The sequence below is a fragment of the Protomyctophum bolini genome, assembly GCF_963924005.1.
Source record: "Protomyctophum bolini genome assembly, chromosome: 7".
Lineage (NCBI taxonomy): Eukaryota > Metazoa > Chordata > Actinopteri > Myctophiformes > Myctophidae > Protomyctophum > Protomyctophum bolini.
Genome location: NC_137868.1, coordinates 1,653,002 through 1,673,057, shown reverse-complemented (window position 1 = coordinate 1,673,057; position 20,056 = coordinate 1,653,002). Strand labels below are relative to the sequence as shown.

At 43.4% G+C, this 20,056-nt stretch overlaps 1 protein-coding gene across 2 annotated transcripts in view; it reads left to right on the top strand.

Moving 5' to 3' along the window:
- Positions 1 to 236: 236 nt before the first annotated feature.
- The window catches only part of LOC308318415 (nibrin-like), a 39,687-nt gene continuing 19,867 nt past the window's right edge, over positions 237 to 20,056 (top strand). For both annotated transcript variants that reach the window (XM_080767958.1, XM_080767957.1), the window contains exons 1-7: positions 237 to 398; positions 2,905 to 3,026; positions 9,575 to 9,702; positions 11,007 to 11,166; positions 12,656 to 12,759; positions 13,764 to 13,881; positions 19,563 to 19,756. In XM_080767958.1, the coding sequence (XP_080624084.1) occupies positions 365 to 398; positions 2,905 to 3,026; positions 9,575 to 9,702; positions 11,007 to 11,166; positions 12,656 to 12,759; positions 13,764 to 13,881; positions 19,563 to 19,756 (860 nt within the window). In that variant the 5' untranslated portion in view covers positions 237 to 364. The remainder of the gene's footprint in view (positions 399 to 2,904; positions 3,027 to 9,574; positions 9,703 to 11,006; positions 11,167 to 12,655; positions 12,760 to 13,763; positions 13,882 to 19,562; positions 19,757 to 20,056) is intronic.

Genomic DNA, 20,056 nt, shown 5'->3' with positions numbered 1-20,056 from the left:
GGGGGTCCCTGGACCCCACTTTGGGAACCACTGCTGCGATGCATTGTGAATCAGCTGAATATCACATTGACAGTGCAGCAAGGCCAAGGGTCTTCTGTGTGTGTGTGGTCCTTTGGCGACACCATGTGGTGACTGGTTGTCATCACTACTAGTGTATTGAACACACAACAGCAAAAAAAACAAAACACAGGAGCTGCTCCCGGCGCATGCTTTCGACGTCATGAATTGGCGCGGATGTTGCTGTAGTTTGCATTTAGGACAAAGTCCTGCATGTTAATGTTGTTAATGTTGTTGTTGAACACATAAATCCATATTTATTGATCTGTACAGTGTTGTCTATGTAGTGCGTGTTGGTGACGTCATCATGTGGATCTTGAAGCAACGTGAAGGATCTGGAGGTGAGTTTAGATCACTAATATTTATATACGCGAAGATGCGATACACCACAGTATATATTATGCATAATTACAGCACATTTCAAGCACAACTCAATACAAAAAAACAGTTTACTGAGTGGACGACAGTCACACCATAAACAGGGACTGATGTGATTGATTGAAATATTTACTAACAGTTTGCAGAATTACAGTAGGCTACATTTCAAGCACAAACTCAATACAAAGACTGTTAACTGTGAGTGGACGACCCAATAAAGCATTACACTTGTTTACAAGAGGGTCCATCATGTTCAATTCATCAAAACATTTAGAGATAGACACTTCTATATAGCCAAAAAAAAGAGAAGAGGAATTCATCATAAAGGAGGTATAAAAGGGAGAATTAACATATACAGTGAGGGGGAAAAGGGGTGGGTTTGAGGGGGGGGGGGGGGGATTCAGATTGTACGTGGGCCAGTTTCGAATTGCAGCCATTCGTAGGTGCCCTTTGAGAGCGGTTTTGAAGGAGTCAAGGGATTCGCATGTCTTAATGACTGTTGATAGGGCGTTCCACATTTTGGTAGCATAGGAGTGAAAATAATTGAGTCCCTTGTTTGTGCCGAATCTGGGTTGCACATGGTTTGTTGCACTCCCTCTGGTGTTGTGGGTGTGGACTTCGTTGACATTAAGGAAGTATTTAGACAGGTACATGGGTAGCCGCAATTTGCAACTCTAGATTTTTGGTCAGCCAACCTGAAAGCAAACTCCACCTGTCCGAAGGTTGTGTTTAGGTGGGCAACCCTTTGTGTTATATTTACCTGCCAGGGGCAGGTGGGCAACCCTTTGTGTGTTTTTACCTGCCAGGGGCAGGTGGGCAACCCTTTGTGTTATATTTACCTGCCAGGGGCAGGTGGGCAACCCTTAGTGTTATATTTACCTGCCAGGGGCAGGTGGGCAACCCTTTGTGTGTTTTTACCTGCCAGGGGCAGGTGGGCAACCCTTTGTGTTATATTTACCTGCCAGGGGCAGGTGGGCAACCCTTAGTGTTATATTTACCTGCCAGGGGCAGGTGGGCAACCCTTAGTGTTATATTTACCTGCCAGGGGCAGGTGGGCAACCCTTAGTGTTATATTTACCTGCCAGGGGCAGGTGGGCAACCCTTTGTGTGTTTTTACCTGCCAGGGGCAGGTGGGCAACCCTTTGTGTTATATTTACCTGCCAGGGGCAGGTGGGCAACCCTTAGTGTTATATTTACCTGCCAGGGGCAGGTGGGCAACCCTTAGTGTTATATTTACCTGCCAGGGGCAGGTGGGCAACCCTTTGTGTGTTTTTACCTGCCAGGGGCAGGTGGGCAACCCTTTGTGTTATATTTACCTGCCAGGGGCAGGTGGGCAACCCTTAGTGTTATATTTACCTGCCAGGGGCAGGTGGGCAACCCTTTGTGTTTTATTTACGTGCCAGGGGCAGGTGGGCAACTCAAAGGTGGGCTCTCAAAGGGCACCTACGGAAACTGGCCCCCCTCAAATCTGAATCCCCCCCTTTTCCCCGTCACTGTATAGGTTTTCGTTTAACTTTTTACCTCCTTCATGATGATTTCCTGTTTTATTATATTTGTACGTCTCTAAATGTTATGATGAATTGAACAAGGTGGACCCAAGTCTAGTGTTTTATTGGATCGTCCACTCACAGTTAACAGTCTTTGTATTGAATTTGGGCTTGGAATGTACTGTAATTCCGCAAACTGTTAATACATCAATCAATCACAACTACACTTTTTCATTGATTGATTGATTTAAGTATTGGTACATTTCAAGGCACAACTCAATACAAAAACTGTTAACTGTGGACGACACCATAAAGCATTAATTGCACTTGTTTACAATAGGGTCCACCATGTTCAATTCATCTTCAGACTTCAGTGAAGTTAATAATAAGTCAAAAATAAAGTCACAGATGATATGGGGACCACATCTCTGGGACCCTCAGTGTTACAGTACAGTAGTACAGTAGTGCATCCCGTGGATGCAGAGGTCGTTGTTTTATTGCGTCCCTTAACCCATTCTGAACGGGAACCCGTTTTGGTGTCGGCATCATGTTATGCTTTACCTATTTTTGAAAAATCGAAGAGCGACTGACATTTTTAGAATCTGATCTCAGGTCAGAATGGGTTATAATCAGACCAGTGTGTGTCCAGTGGAAACCTCGTATGAATCTGATCTCAGGTCAGAATGGGTTAACTATAAACTGCGTTTTGGGACGCAAAATGCACCCTATTTTAATCTCTGTACCATTGTCGCACTTGCTCTGGGTGGATCTTTGTTGGTTGTAAAGTGTCTTGAGACAACTTGTTGTGATTTGACACTATAATTGAATTGAATTGAATGTAATTGAATTGAATTGAATTGAATTGAATTGAATTGAATTGAATTGAATGTAATTGAATTGAATTGAATTGAATTGAATTGAATGTAATTGAATTTAATTTAATTTAATTGAATTGAATGTAATTGAATCTTGTCCCTGGCAGGCGAGAGCCACTACCTCCTCCCTGGTAAAGAGTACGTCGTGGGACGCAAGAACTGTGACGTCCTGCTGTCCAGTGACCAGTCCATCAGCCGCGCCCACGCCACGCTGACCGTCACGGACCAGGTGAAACACGCACACGCACGCACACTAGGGCTGACCTTCGATCACGCTTTTGATGAGCACTATTTAGTATTCATCACCGGTGTCATTTCTCACTTCACTTGCCGTTGTTCTGTCCCCTGTACCATGTTGATCTGTTCCTGTATTGTACTGTATTGTACAGTGTTTGTGTATGGACGTGGTGTTGGGTGCCTGCACATTATGCACACATGGCATCAACGCATGGTGTTGTGTGCAGGCACACTACACTCTGTCCTTCTTTTTATCATTCATTTTTTAAGAGCCTGCCCTGCAGGGACTACAGATGAAATTTAGCTTCGGCTAACTCTGGCCCATTTACATTGATGTGAAAGGGTTTAAGGCTTTTAACAAAAGTTGTGTGGGGGGGGGGGGGGGGGGGGGGGTATTTAACAATTACACAGTGCCTGAAACAGGCATTACCTCTCCATCAAATAAAAATATGTATAATCCTCTGTCAATTGTAAACGAACGGTAACATGAATGAACTCTTCAAGCCTGACACTGGTCAGAAATAAGATTTGATTGTAAAGTGATTAATGTGACTGTGAGTGTGCGTATACAGGCATGGGGAAAAAGCGATGCGATGCCGATGGAGAAATCCCACATAGTTAAGTTACCTCATAGTCATGCTGCATGCGCTGTTGGTCGATGAAGAATTATAATCCAAGGTTTGTCAATCATATCATGGTTTATGGTTGAAAGTAAACCATAATAAGTAAACTTTAAGAAGAGATCTGCAGTCATTGTGCTGCAGACTGCAGTGCAGAGTGCATGAGAGCAGCTCCGCTTGCTAATTGAGTTGACATTTGCGCAACTTCACTGCATGGCAGAACACTGTCAAAGAGGCAAAAAGAGATCACCTAGCGAATATTATTGAGTCTAACCGTCTTAATCCACGTGTACTTTATCAAACCATTGACTCTGTTCTTAATATCGCTCAGCCTGTCTGTTTTGAATCAGCTGACATATGTAATGACTTCCTGCACTTTTTCATTGACAAGGTGGTAAATACAAGGGCCCTCATCACTGCTCCTGCCTCTGACCCCTCTGTCTGTGTCCCATGTCCCGCCGTGCTCAGCTCGTTTGAACCTGTAACATTGTCCGTTTTGGAGGATGTAGTCAGCCACATAAAGGCCTCAGGTTCGCCGCACGACATTATCCCGGCTCGCCTCTTTAAAGAGGTTTTCCCCAGCGTAGCTCACACGGTCCTGAAAATCATAAATAGCAGTCTCTCTTCTGGTCTTGTTCCCACGTGTTTTAAACATGCTGTAGTGCAACCACTGCTTAAGAAGCCAGGCCTCGACCCCACTGTGTTGGCTCATTTCCGGCCCATATCTAAATTGCCTTTTATCTCTAAGATACTAGAAAAGGTTGTCTATGCCCAGCTACAGTCTTTCCTAGAGGAGCATAAGATCCCTGAGGTCTTCCAGTCTGGCTTTAAAACCCGGCATAGTACCGAGTCTGCACTAGTTAGAGTATTTAACGACATCCTCATAGCTAATGATGCAGGCGACTATGTCATTCTGGTCCTGCTGGACCTGTCGGCTGCGTTCGACACAGTCGACCACAGCGTCCTGCTCTGGCGCTTGCAGCACCTAGTGGGTATCTGTGGAACGGCGCTGGAGTGGTTCAGGTCCTACCTGACGGGCAGAACCATGTCTGTCAGCGCTGCTGGCTCTGAATCGTCCCCAGCGCCGTTGTCGTATGGTGTTCCACAGGGCTCTATTTTAGCCGCAGTGCTCTTCTCCCTATATCTCCTGCCGCTTGGGTCCATCCTCAGAAAACATGGCATTTCGTTCCATTTCTATGCTGATGACAGTCAGATCTATGTTCCCCTAAAGAAGAAAGACGCTGACCCTAAAGCTCTTCTCTCTTGCCTGGATGACATTAAAGCCTGGATGGCCCTAAGCTTTCTAAGCTTCAATGAGAAGAAAACTGAGGTGGTAGTGTTTGCCCCAAATGGTTCTGGTAACCCCACTCCTCTTGATCTAGGCCCCCTGGCTCAGTTTGTGAAGCCAACAGTCTCCAACCTAGGCTTTAAAATGGACAACGATTTTAAGCTAGATCGCCAAATTAGCTCAGTGGTGAAGTCTAGCTTTTTTCATTTGCGACAACTGGCAAAAGTAAAACCCTTCTTAACCACTCAGCACCTTGAGACAGTAATCCATGCCTTTATTACATCTCGGCTGGATTACTGTAACGCCCTCTACCTTGGAGCCAGTCAGTCCTCCCTTGCTCGGCTCCAGCTAATTCAGAACGCGGCTGCCCGACTTCTTACTGGCACGCGTAAGAGAGAGCATATAACGCCCATCCTCGCCTCTCTCCACTGGCTGCCAGTGAATCTTAGAATTAAGTTCAAGGTTCTGCTTTTTACTTTTAAAGCTCTAAGTGGTCTCGCCCCTCCATACCTCTCCGAGCTCCTCCACCCCTACTCTCCTGCCCGCTCCCTCAGGTCAGCTGACCTGATGCTGCTAGAGGTCCCGAGGGCGAAGCGGAAGCTTAGAGGGGACAGAGCCTTTTCAGTCGCTGCCCCCAAGCTCTGGAACGACCTTCCCCTGCAAATTAGGCAGGCCCCCTCTCTGGCCATTTTTAAAACCTTGCTTAAAACGCACTTTTATTCTTTGGCTTTTAACACAGCATGAGACCTCTGTTTCCTGAACGAGCCTCCCCCACCCTCCTTCCCCTGTTTTGTGTTTTGTTTTGTGGGTTGTCTTTGTTTTCTGTGTTTTTAGTCTATGCGTTTACTTACTGTTTTACCTTTGTACTGTACAGCACTTTGTGGCAGCTATGGTTGTTTTAAATGTGCTTTATAAATAAAGTTGAGTTGAGTTGAGTTGAGGGCATTACAGTAATTCGTTATTTGCCAGCACCTGCTCCAATATAGGCCTAAATCAAACTTTATTTATATAGCACATTTAAAACAATAGAAGCTGACCAAAGTGCTGTAGGCCCACAGGCTGAAACAAGTGGAGCATCACCATCGGCGCACAAAAAGAACATAATAATAAAAAAATAAACACACACAGGCAAATAGTATAGGCTACATAATTACAATAATACGATCAGGTGTAATTAAATGCCAAAGACAAAAGGTGTGTTTTCAGTAGAGATTTGGTCTGGGTCTGTAGGAGCTGCTCTGCTGCATGGGAGTTCACAGTGATGGAACAGGTCAGTCTTCAGACAAGAAAAAGAAAAGATATCGCTGGCAACGGCAAAATCAATTCTCCGCATCGCCAAAATAAATAGGCCTAGTTTCATTCGTGCCATTATACTCAGCCTATATGCACAACGCAGCGCATGAGATTGCAGATCTTTGAATTTTCGGTGCGCGCACTCACCATGTGAATCCAAGCATAATCACAAGTATAATGTACACCGCCAGGCTCCACAAGGTTCTCAGCACAATGGCGCATCGATAAAAGTTGGGATTTCACTAGTGGCATTATTCAGGCAATACTCAACAGATTGTTATAATATTGTTATAATTCCAAGTGATCTATAATCTGTGAAGTTTATATTTTCATTTGAGTGTAAGTAATGTTTTTATATGACTTTTATCAAACATGGTAGCCTATATTTAATGTCCACTGAGCTGTGGTGCGCTTGCCTACACTCTCAATCAGGGATTTTCCCAGCGGTCATTTTCACTCTCGTGTAGCCTACAACCTTTATTCAAATAGGGTATTTTAAAATGCAACCACACTTTCGATTTATTTCGGACCAAATGGGCCGTCTTGCGGACCAAAAGCGTCCGCTTTTTAAAATATGACTAGCCTATTCGATGTTTTATTTCAAAATCGATTCCCGTGCGTATCGATTGAACGTCGATTAATCAATTTTTTTGGGGCAGCCCTAACGCACGCACACACACACACACACACACACACACACACACACACACACACACACACACACACACACTACTAATGGATTTAGTAGTGACACATTCAGACTTTTCAGATGATATTAGTCTGTACGTTCATGTCGTCATCTTTTGTATTCCTAAATGTTATCCAGTGGATAAACAAGACTAGTGACGTTCCTTTAGAAGTTAGTTAGTTAGTTTATTTATCTCAGTCATTTACAGTACAGTACAGTACAGTACAGTACAGCATGAGGGTTTACACAATTACAGTTTGACTGAAAAGGTTTGGGCTGAAGCCCTTATTAATGATTCAAATAATAAAAGGGAAAAAATGAAACGGAAAAAAAACAAAAACATGAACAGTAGCGATGGGGAAACTGATTCTCTGTATAGTGCTGTGCTTCTTATATATACCAATGATGAACAGAAAATACATATTTAGCTTATATGCCTTATACTAGTTCCTGTACGTTACGCCCACATAGATTTAGCTTTTTTATTTTTAAGCGTGCTTTTATATTTGAAGTGGTTGCTTCAAATATAGTGTTGTATTATTGTTTACTTTTACTGCATTATGTGTTTAGGTTTGAAGTTTAGGTTACTACAAATAATTTATATTATTTTTATTTATATAACTTTGTAATATCTACTGCCTAATAGTGCCTATGCATACTGTATAATATTAAAGTGATTTTTATATATTTGTCAATTATCATAGCTTTATATGATCTTTTAAATGTTCTTTTGGAGTTGCTCTCGTTTAGTTCTGTATTGAGTGAGTAAAACACGCAGCAGCGCAGCATGAGAGAAGTTGAGAAGCGCTATGTTATTGTTCTGTTCATCGTTATTGTGTGTATGTTGTTGACCTGGAAAACAATAAGGATATTTCATCCACTGTGATGTGGTCGTATGCCCAGTAGATGGCGGTGTTGGTTAACCTACACTGGCTGGACTGGAAACTAGCTTTCCCCCCCCCCCTCAGTGGTACATGCGCACATTTAACACTTATTTACATAATTTACTGCCTTGATTTTGTGGAAACGGAAAGTAATTAACCACCGATTTATATTTGTGTTTATCTAAGTGACCATATGAGTAGACTTAGAGGAGAATTCCATGCTAGAAGGCTTTTTTACATTTCTTACCTTTCTTTGTAGTCGTTACGTCCCCACCAAAGAGGTCCAGGTTTTTTTTTGTGCAAAAACTCCTTATTGGCTATTTCCCCTACCATAAGCCCTCAATGAATTGCAGTGAATTGAATGGGAATTGAATGGGGCTATGGGGTGTTGTGCTAATTCGCTTATTTCCATCGAAATAAGTAGTAAAGTGTGTTTTATTTTATTTTGAGCGATGGGAATAAGCGAATTAGCACCCCATAGCCCCATTCAATTCCCATTCAATTCAATGCAATTCATTGAGGGCTTATGGTAGGGGAAATAGCCAATAAGGAGTTGCACAAAATAACACCTGGACCTCTTTGGTGGGGACGTAACAACTACAAAGAAAGGTAAGAAAGCCTTTTTAGTATGGAATTCTCCTTTAATAGTAGATGTTAAAGGAGAGATGTTAGTGTAATGATAGTATGATAATATTATATCAAGTTCATATACAAGAAAATACTGTGTTTTATCTCTCTTCTGACTCCGAGCTCTTGTATTCAATATTCGAGTGACCCATAGTAATGGGTCCACTACGTCCAACCAGGTCAGGTGTAAAGGAGCAACTTGGACACTCAGGCATGAAGGAAGCATGAGTTAAGTCCGTTGCTCTCCCCAGGTTGGCGGAGGGTGTGTAGAGCCCAGGATCACATTAGATGATTGACACAGGGGTGAAAAATGGGTTACAAAATTGTGGGATAAAAAAAATATAAAAAAAAAGAGAAATGGGTCCACTGTTTGGGAAAGGGTGACCTGATCATTCAAAAAAGGGTTTCTGAGAATGATCTCACATTCAAATCGATATGAGCCATCTGCCCCGCTCTTTATTAAATATTCACTATTACCCATTGACAAAGTTCAGCCCTTTTTATTTATGTTTAAATTAAAAAAATGCATTCAAGACATTCCGTCTTCTTTTCACAATTTCTTCTGTGTTACTTCTGACATTCACTTGAATTGAATTACCCTATTGTCGCACTTCCAAACATCAGCCATCTGGCCCTGGCCCTCATCTATGGAACTCCCTATAGATGCTTCACTTAAATCCTCATTATCCTTGCCAATATTCAAAAAACATCTAAAGAAATATCTTATTTCTTCTTCTCTGTAGATTACATGTTTTGCTTTGATGCGTTATATTTTCTTTTGTGTGTTTTGTTGTTGTATTGTTTATTTCTGTTTTTTGTGCAGTCTGTGTTTTTATTTCTTTACTGCACAGCTGCCCCCCTTTGCCAACTTGTAGACGTATGTATTGTTCTTTATGAACTTTTAAACCAATGACCTCTTCCTTCAGGAAAGGATTCAAAATAAGCCTTCTGGCTTCTTCCCTTCCTTGCATTGTATTTTTGTTCTTTGATAGGTTATAGTCTATTTTCTGTACTATATGCTAAATAACTAAACCTAAACCTAAACCTGTCCTAACCCATTGTCCTGTCCCGGACCCCCACAGACCCTCCGAGTGAAGGGTGACCTGTCCTAACCCATTGTCCTGTCCCGGACCCCCACAGACCCTCCGAGTGAAGGACAGCTCCAAGTACGGGACGTTTGTGAACGAGCAGCGTCTGTCGGAGAACACCCCGCTGAGGCTGAAGCCGGGAGACCTCGTGACCTTTGGAGTGTTCGAGAGCAAGTTCAGGTAACGACGTTAACCCGTTCTGACCTGAGATCAGATTCATACGAGGTTTCCACTGGACACACACTGGTCTGATTAACCCATTCTGACCTGAGATCAGATTCTAAAAACGTCTTCTATGTCAGTCGTTCTTCGATTTTTCAAAAATAGCAGACCTACAAGCTCGTGAGCTTGTAGGTCTGCTATTTTTCAATAGCTAAAGCATATCGTAATGCTAACACCAAAAGGGGTTCCCGCCCAAAATGGGTTAAGCAATATTACACGAGAGGGTGTGGATTAACGTGATTATTGCCACGACAGGGATGCGGTCAGGAACGAGACGGAAGTCGAGTTCCCCAAGCATCACTGAAGTGGCAATAATCACGTTAACCCACACCCTCGAGTGTAATATTGCAATTCTACAACAGTTACCCTTAAAACTAAGACAATCGCTGAAAGAATATATATTTTTAATGACAGATGTACTAGTCACTACGACCACAAATGTCCCAAGAAACTAGCTATAGCCTAGCCACCGAGTTTTCTAGCGCTCTGGGAGAACAGAGCAGCTGAATTATTTGTTTTGATTATAGGTGGTGAACGGTGCTGGTTTGATCCACGGCTAGAAGGCTGTTTCAACCAATCAGATCGCTTCCTCGAAACGACCTGTGGTGTAATACAATATAACTTATACAATCTGTACAGTAGAGTACAGTATGTCACTGCCAAAAAATAGCCCAGAATGCCAGCATTTCCGTCCATGTGTTTTACTGACCTTTTTCACAGAACATCCATCTGGGAAATTGACCGCTACGATAACCTTAATAATATCATGAATAACTACATCATGAATAAATACTGAAACCTGATATAATCATTAATGACAGTTTATGCATGTACTATGTAAACTCTTACTTTTTTCATTTTCCAGCCATTCAGTTGCAAGAGAAAAAAAATATGTTTTTTTTTAAATAATCTGGGGACCCCCCCCCAAAATTCAGGAGTTGAGAACCCCTGATCTAAAGTATATCCAAAATGGAGATGTAAGGTCACACTGTGTGTGTGTGTGTGTGTGTGTGTGTGTGTGTGTGTGTGTGTGTGTGTGTGTGTGTCTCTTCTTTTCCCTCTGTGTGTTAAGCATGTGCAGCAGCTATATCTGGTTGGACCATATGACGTATAACCTAATTCTGATCAGTGTTTGGGTCTATTCTGTATTACGCCTCTTGTGCAGATCCAAATAAAATAATTCAAATGTGTGTGTGTGTGTGTGTGTGTGTGTGTGTGTGTGTGTGTGTGTGTGTGTGTGTGTGTGTGCGCGTGTGTGTCAGTGTGGACAGGATCCAGCTGGTGGTGTGTTCGTCGTGCGTGGACACTGAGGGCAAGGCGAGGCTCTCTCAGGCTCTGCTTCCTCTGGGAGGGAAACTGGTCAACAGCTGGACGGACCTGTGCACGCACCTGGTCATGCCCACCGTCAAGGTCACCATCAAGGTCAGTTTACAGACCACCCACTGTCTGTCACTGTCAGTTACCGGACCACCCACTGTCTGTCACTGTCAGTTACCGGACCACCCACTGTCTGTAAGCAAAGGTACTATGTTTACCCAGGGTAACTGGACTAAGGAAAGGAAAGGTACTATGTTTACCCAGGGTAACTGGACTAAGGAAAGGAAAGGTACTATGTTTACCCAGGGTAACTGGACTAAGGAAAGGAAAGGTACTATGTTTACCCAGGGTAACTGGACTAAGGAAAGGAAAGGTACTATGTTTACCCAGGGCAACTGGACTAAGGAAAGGAAAGGTACTATGTTTACCCTGCAGGGTAACTGGACTAAGGAAAGGAAAGGTACTATGTTTACCCAGGGTAACCGGACTAAGGAAAGGTAAAGGTACTATGTTTACCCAGGGTAACTGGACTAAGGAAAGGAAAGGTACTATGTTTACCCAGGGTAACTGGACTAAGGAAAGGAAAGGTACTATGTTTACCCAGGGTAACTGGACTAAAGAAAGGAAAGGTACTATGTTTACCCAGGGTAACTGGACTAAGGAAAGGAAAGGTACTATGTTTACCCAGGGTAACTGGACTAAGGAAAGGAAAGGTACTATGTTTACCCTGCAGGGTAACTGGACTAAGGAAAGGAAAGGTACTATGTTTACCCAGGGTAACCGGACTAAGGAAAGGAAAGGTACTATGTTTACCCAGGGTAACTGGACTAAGGAAAGGAAAGGTACTATGTTTACCCAGGGTAACTGGACTAAGGAAAGGAAAGGTACTATATTTACCCAGGGTAACTGGACTAAGCTCAATAACTTGTTTACAGCCAGGCCCTGCTCATAGAACATGTCATGGTAGGGGTTCAATGCCTTGCTCAAGGGCACTTCAACGGTGGTAATTTGAACGTGCCGGTCCGGGGATACGAACTATAGCGACCTTCCGATATGAAGACCGCTCGGCAAACCGTTCGGCCACCGCTGCCCCTGCCCCCTAGTGGCCACCGCTGCCCCTGCCCCTGCCCCTGCCCCTGTCTGCATGCGTCTAAGCCAGGTGTTTTCAACCTTTTTTTTATGTCAAGGTACATTATTTATTCAGCATTTGAGCCACGGAACCACCGTCTGATGACATTTAGCCTCTCAGACCCATTTGATGACATTTAGCCTCTCAGACCCATTTGATGACATTTAGCCTCTCAGACCCATTTGAGCCACGGAACCACCGTTTGATGACATTTAGCCTCTCAGACCCATTTGAGCCACGGAACCACCGTTTGATGACATTTAGCCTCTCAGACCCAAAACACTATTTCTTTCTTATCGGCGGATAGGATTTGGACACAATTCCATGCTGTATTGATGTTGGTACCATTACCAATGATACTAATGGTACATTAGGAGAGATAACAGGCACACGTTGATTCATTGTGTAGACTTCTTGTAAATTAACTTAATTTACAATAAATAATAAATGCTAATATCATTTCAGACCATAAGCGCTCTCCTGAGCTGTCGACCAATCATCACAGAGGATTTCATCAGCGTGCTGAGCACAGCTGTGCAGCAGAAGACTGCAGTCCCTGACGCAGACAGGTACGCAGACAGACTGCAGTCCCTGACGCAGACAGGTACGCAGACAGACTGCAGTCCCTGACGCAGACAGGTACACAGACAGACTGCAGTCCCTGACGCAGACAGGTACACAGACAGACTGCAGTCCCTGACGCAGACCGGTACACAGATAGACTGCAGTCCCTGACGCAGACAGGTACGCAGACAGACTGCAGTCCCTGACGCAGACAGGTACGCATACGGATGCTTGTGGAACTCGACTCCGTCTCGTTCCTGACCGCATCCCTGTCGTGGCAATAATCACGTTAACCCACACCCTCTCGTGTAATATTGCTATATAACTACGTCTGTATGTTGGTTTGAAAGTCTGGGCCTTTTAACTGATCGCAGCCACTCACAGTAATTACAACCAACTGATGACATAATTATCAAATCAAATCAAATCAAATCAAATTTTATTTATAGAGCACATTTTCAAAGACCAGGAGGCCAACCAAAGTGCTGTACAGGAAACATGACACAAGTAACATAGTAAAACAAAATCAAAGCAACACAAAAAGTACACAGGTTACATTACAAAATCAAAGCAACACAAAAAGTACACAGGTTAATTAGGTCAAACATTGAAATTATGGGATGTTTATGTTGTAGCTGCCGGGAAGCATTAATGTCTGTTGTTGTGTTCTCAGTTTCATCCCAGAGTTGGGAAGCATTAATGTCTGTTGTTGTGTTCTCAGTTTCATCCCAGAGTTGGGAAGCATTAATGTCTGTTGTTGTGTTCTCAGTTTCATCCCAGAGTTGGGAAGCATTAATGTCTGTTGTTGTGTTCTCAGTTTCATCCCAGAGTTGGGAAGCATTAATGTCTGTTGTTGTGTTCTCAGTTTCATCCCAGAGTTGGGAAGCATTAATGTCTGTTGTTGTGTTCTCAGTTTCATCCCAGAGTTGGGAAGCATTAATGTCTGTTGTTGTGTTCTCAGTTTCATCCCAGAGTTGGGAAGCATTAATGTCTGTTGTTGTGTTCTCAGTTTCATCCCAGAGTTGGACGAGCCCAGCCTGAACGGAGACGTGGTGGTCCTCACAACCCAAGAAGAACGCAGGCGGCTGTTTGACGGGAAAACCTTCGTCTTCCTCAGCAACAAACAGGTCTGTTAACCTTCGTCTTCCTCAGCAACAAACAGGTCTGTTAACCTTCGTCTTCCTCAGCAACAAACAGGTCTGTTAACCTTCGTCTTCCTCAGCAACAAACAGGTCTGTTAACCTTCGTCTTCCTCAGCAACAAACAGGTCTGTTAACCTTCGTCTTCCTCAGCAACAAACAGGTCTGTTAATTCGTGAAGCCACTGAGGAAATCGGGACTTCATATAATGGCCTGTTGTGGCGCTGTCATTGGGCCCAAAAAACCCCATATCCCCATAGAGGCCCATGTATTTGGGCCCAGCTTCACCTAGACTGTATTACCTTAATAAACAAGACTTTCTGCTTCCAGTCACTAGTTTAAAGTCTCATTTCTCATGTCATAATATTGTTTTTGGAAAATTATGGTCTCATTTATTAAAGAAATGACCATAAAGTCGCGTATGTTCTGAGGGCCGTGGCTACCGTTACAGTCTATGAACAGGAGCCACCCCCCGTTCAGTCAAAATAAAAACCAACGAAGAGTAAGGGGGGAAGTCCCGCCTCGTTGTCTGGGCCAGCCAATGGCCAGCTGGGCCCAAACGGAGCCAGCCAATGGCCAGCTGGGCCCAAACGGATCTAGAAATATGGCGACTTACAGTGCAAGGAATTACAGGCTTCATTTTACGTCCATGTTAATAATAATAATAAATAATAATAATAATAAAACTTTATTTGTATAGCACCTTTCATGACATGAAATGCAGCTCAAAGTGCTTTACAGAACAATGGAGAATAAAAGAAAAGCAAGGCAACGACATTAAAAGCAGTAATGCAATACAGTGAGGACATGAATAACAAAAAATAATAAAAGATCAATTAAAAGCAATGTTGTAGAAGTGGGTCTTGAGCTGAGCTTTAAAAATGTCTATACAGAGGCTGCCTGTCGAAGGTACAGTGGGAGCTTGTTCCATGCCGACGGCCCGTAGAAGCAAAAAGCTGCTTCCCCGTTTTTTTAGTTGCCATTTTTTTTGGCAAAGCGAGCAGGCCAGCAGTGGAAGACCTTAGGGGGCGGTTTGGGACATATTTAGGCAGGCAGTCATGTAGGTAGGAAGGTGCGAGACCATTGAGAGCTTTATAGACAAGTAAAATAATTTTAAAATCAATCCTAAAAACAACCGGAAGCCAGTGCAGTGAAGCCAAAACTGGAGTAATATGTTCTCTCATCTTAGTTCTAGTTAAAACTCTGGCTGCTGCATTTTGGACAAGTTGTAATCTGTCTGTTCTTAGGCAGCCCTGAAAAAAGTGCATTGCAGTAGTCAAGCCGAGAAAAAACAAAGGCGTGGATAAGCGTTTTTGCATCGTCCAAGGACAAATAGGCTCTGATTCGTGCAATATTTCTAAGGTGAAAAAAGGCAATCTTGGTAACATGATTAATGTGTGAATTAAAATTAAATTCAGAATCAATAATAACCCCCAGGTTCTTTACTGTACTGTTACTTTCTACAGTCAGGTTACCAAGTCTGCTTATTATTGATTCTTTCTGCTCACTAGAACCGATTATGAGAACTTCTGTCTTATCCTCATTTAGCTTGAGAAAGTTCTCACTCATCCAACATTTGATGCTAGACAGACAGGTCCGGGGAACGCTTTGTCCATATTTCTTACAGTCTATGGTCTGAACTTATTGTATGCTGGAACACCATATGTCCTTCCTGAAGGCAGCAACCTATACTCTCCATATGAGAGTATTGGTATACTCATCGCAGTCATAGAGCACCGAAGTCCTGACGTAACTCGCTCATCCCTTCGATTCCCCTGCTTCGCGGAAGTAATTTCTCGATGGAGAATAACATGGGGTGATCTTAATATCGTCTACTACAAGCTGTCTCTGCCTTATTGTCAGGGAGGTGTCTCTGTATCGTTTGCGACAAGTCAGTCACTCATATATTTCTAGTGAAAATGTAACTAATTCAGCAGCAGTAACATTAGCGTTTTCTCTCAGTCAGTTGATTCTTCATATCCATATGAGTGAAGCGGCCCGGGGTGACGTGTTTATTTTTCAAACACAGTTCTTATATGAGGCGATCTAAAATCCCCCCCTATGGGGATTACAATGCAAATAAAAAGTACACGAACCTGTGGATTTGCGCCCTCTACCGATATTGACGTCATACTTCGGTGCTCTATTGTGTCTGTTGTCCTCCACAGCTCTAGTATTCATGGTTTATTGTGTCTGTTGTCCTCCACAGCTCTAGTATTCATGGTTTATGATATGATATATGATATGATATATTACTTTATTGTCAGTTCACACTGAAATTTGTCTTGCGACACAAGCGGCCAGGTATGCAGAACATATACAAAACACAGAGAACAAGACAATTTACATACATAAAGACATGAGCAATATCCACCGCTTAGATTATCCTGTGGCTACTACATCTCCTGATTGAGCCTCAAAGTCGACTGGTAGACAAAGGACCTCTTTAGTCTGACCTTGTTGTATGCTGGTACACCATATCTCCTTCCTGAAGGTAGCAACCTATATTCTCTATACAACACATGCTTAGTATTAGAGGTGATATTCCTTGCTAACCTTAGGATGCTGTTATCATATGTGGATGTATACAGTTTCTGAAGTTGTTGTCCAACAATCTTTGAACAAATGTTCAGTTGTTGCAGCAGTTGTGACTTTAGGGCTGCAGACAAACATCCATACCAGGTGGTACTACAGTACTGAAGAACACTCATAATAACAGAAGTGAAAAACAAAAGAAGAATCCGTCTACTAGCACCGAAGGATCTTAGACGGCGAAGGAAGTAGATTCTTTGCTTTGTTTTCTTACACACTGAATCAATCTGATCTTTCCATGACAAAAGATGGTCTATTACTACTCCTAGGTATTTGTACGAACATACCTGGTTGATCGGTTCCCCATGAATAGTAATGGGGGATCTGTGTATCTCTGGTGGTGTACCAAAAACAATCTCTTCTGTCTTTTTTGTGTTAATGATGAGAGCGTTGTTATCACTCCATTCAACCACCTTATTTACTCTGTGTTGGTGCAGTCCAGGATCACTGGAACTATCTAGGAGAGAGATCAAAACTGTATCATCTGAGTATTTTAGAATGTATTGGTCTGGTGTGTCAGTGCGACATTCAGACAGGCATTCCTCAATACGACAGCTGTCAGTATAGAGGGTGAAAAGTACAGCTGAGCTCACACAACCCTGGGGAGCACCAACATTAGTAGTTAATGCTGATGAGAGGGTTGTGTTCACTTTCACCCTCTGTACTCTGTTAGTAAGAAAAGAAGCATACCAGTGAATTAAGTATGGATTCAGTTCCAACTGTACCATTTTTGACACTAGTATATCAGACTGTATTGTGTTGAAAGCTGAAGAAAAGTCTAAGAATAGCACTCTCGCATGATTCTTATTTGACTTATCTAGGTGTTTTGTAATTAAGTGGACCAGTGTGACAACCGCATCCTCTGTACCGCAACCCTTTTTGTAGGCAAACTGACTGGGGTCGAATTTGTCTTTGGTTATACTGACAAGATGTTGTAACAGTATTCTTTCAAGTGATTTCATAATCACTGAAGTGAGAGCTATGGGTCTATAATCCTTATGTTCTTTTGGACATTGGATTTTGGGTAGTGGTTTAATGTGTGAGGTTTTCCAAGACAGGGGAATTGTGTGTGTGTCTACAGAGGTTTGGAATATTGGTTGCCACACTGGAGCCAGCTCAGATGCAAAGTGTTTGAGGAGAAAAGCACTGCATTCATCTGGCCCATTAGCTTTCCTTGTGTTAGTACACTGAAACACTTTCCTCACATCCTCTTCAGTGATGGTAATTCTGTCAGAGGGGGCAGGTGTTACAGCCTTCAGTATTTCAGTACACTTTGCGGAATTGTCCAATGATTCAAATCTGGCGAAAAAGGTGTTTAGGTCATTGGAAAAGACAAGTTCATTTTCGGTCACAATAGGTTTTGTTGGGGTTGACATTCCTGTCATAGATTTCATTGTATCCCATGCCTTTTTGTGATCGTTGGCATTAAACGCGTCCTCCAGACGCTGTCTATGTGCCAATTTTGCCTGCCTCATTTTCGTTTTTAACTTTTTATCTGCCAATTTAAGTGCACCAAAATCTTTGTTTATGAAAGCTGTTTTCCTTTCATTTATTACACTTTTTATATCTTTTGTCACATATGATTTGTTGTTTGGATAGATTTTTATCTCCTTTGTAGGAACAACCAGCTGTACACAAAAATTTATATAATCATTTGTGACTGTGGTCATTTCATCTAATGAACCCTCTCTGAACGTGTCCCAATCAGTCCAGTCCAGGCATGCTGCAAGTTGTTCCTTGTTGTCATCTGTCCATGTCCTAACTACCTTCTTCTCTGGCTTCCCTCTTTTTAATTTGGATTTATAGACTGGGGTCATGCACACAACATTGTGGTCAGAGGTCTCTATTGGTGGCCCAATCTTGGCTACATATGCATTTGGAATGTTTACATAGCACTTGTCCAAAATGTTATTTTTCCTTGTCGCATCCTTGACATATTGTTCAAATCCCGGCAGCACAGTGTCCAGATAACACTGGTTTAGGTCTCCAAGCACGACCGCTGGTGCGTCCGGGTACTGCAGTTGGAGCTCATGCACACAGTCAGCAATGGTCTTTGCTGCTTGTGCAGCTCTTCCTGGCCCTTTTGGGGGCACATAAACAACAAACAGCAGAACGCATCCAAATTCGCGGGGTAGGTAGAAAGGTCTTAACGTCATGCCCAGGATCTCTACATTGGGATCGTCGCATATCCTCACTTTTATAGAGTAGGATCGACACCAGAGATCATTAATGTACACGCATACACCGCCGTATCCGCCTCCTCCACCTCTGTCTAGGCGCACCAGAGTGAATCCGGGGACTTCATACAGTGAGTCTGGTTTTGATGGCTTTAGCCAGCTTTCAGTGAAACAAAACAGCGATGCCTCACGAAAATCATTACAGTACCTTGCATATGTCCGTATCGTGCCGATTTTGTGGTGTAAGGAACGCACGTTGGCCAGAACGATAGAGGGGAGCGGGGGGCGCTTGAATCTCCTCCGTAGTCGATTCCGTATACCGCCCTTTCTTCCTCGTTTCCTTTTCCTTCTGTGTCGGATCAACTCCTCGGGGATGTTGTTCAACACTGACAAACAGACGTGGTTGTTGTTGTTCGTTGTGCGAGGCTCCGGCCGTAGTGACAGCAGCACATCTCGGCTGTACACACAGAGTCTGGGCGCCGCCCCACGCCAGTTGTTTGTGTTGTCGAATTGTTGAGTCTGAAGTTCGACTGACAGGCATCTTCCACAGGAGTGTATAATCCACAGAATCAGCAGAGCGATTTCTAAGGCCCTTATCTTCCACATCCTTACACACATAACGACTGACATTACGTAGGCACACGGACAAACATTAAACATTAAGGCATACGAGGCACGCTAGGTCGCAGTGCAGCCGCTGAGCAGCGCACCGGGTTGTGTCTGTTGTCCTCCACAGCTCTAGTATTCATGGTTTATTGTGTCTGTTGTCCTCCACAGCTCTAGTATTCATGGTTTATTGTATCTGTTGTCCTCCACAGCTCTAGTACTCATGGTTTATTGTGTCTGTTGTCCTCCACAGCTCTAGTATTCATGGTTTATTGTATCTGTTGTCCTCCACAGCTCAAGCGCCTCAGTGCGGCGGTGGCGTTGGGAGGCGGCCGCAGCCAGCTGCTGGGCGAGGGCAGCCTGCCCCTCCCGCTGCTGCAGTCGCCGCAGAGCTGCGTGGTGGACGTGGTCAGCGGGAACTCCCAGGCCTCCCTGCTGCCCTCGTCCACCGTGGACTGGGCCCGGGCGGTCAGGACCAGTCTGCACCAGTACGTATCTCACACACCCTGGACCCCCTGTTTGGTGTTTTAACCCATTTAGGCCCAACATCGACATTTATTCAATATCTTCTAAATCCTGACAGTTTTCTGTCAGGATTTGCGACACATTTTCATTTCATCTGCTTTTTTTTTTTTTTTTTAATAGCAGACCTACAAGCTCGTAGCGCTCCACCGAGCTATTTTTAATGACAGATGTAGTCACTAAGACCACAAATGTCCCATGAAACTAGCTAGCCTAGCCACTGAGTTTGCTATAGCGCTCTGGGAGAAAAGAGCGGCTGAATTATT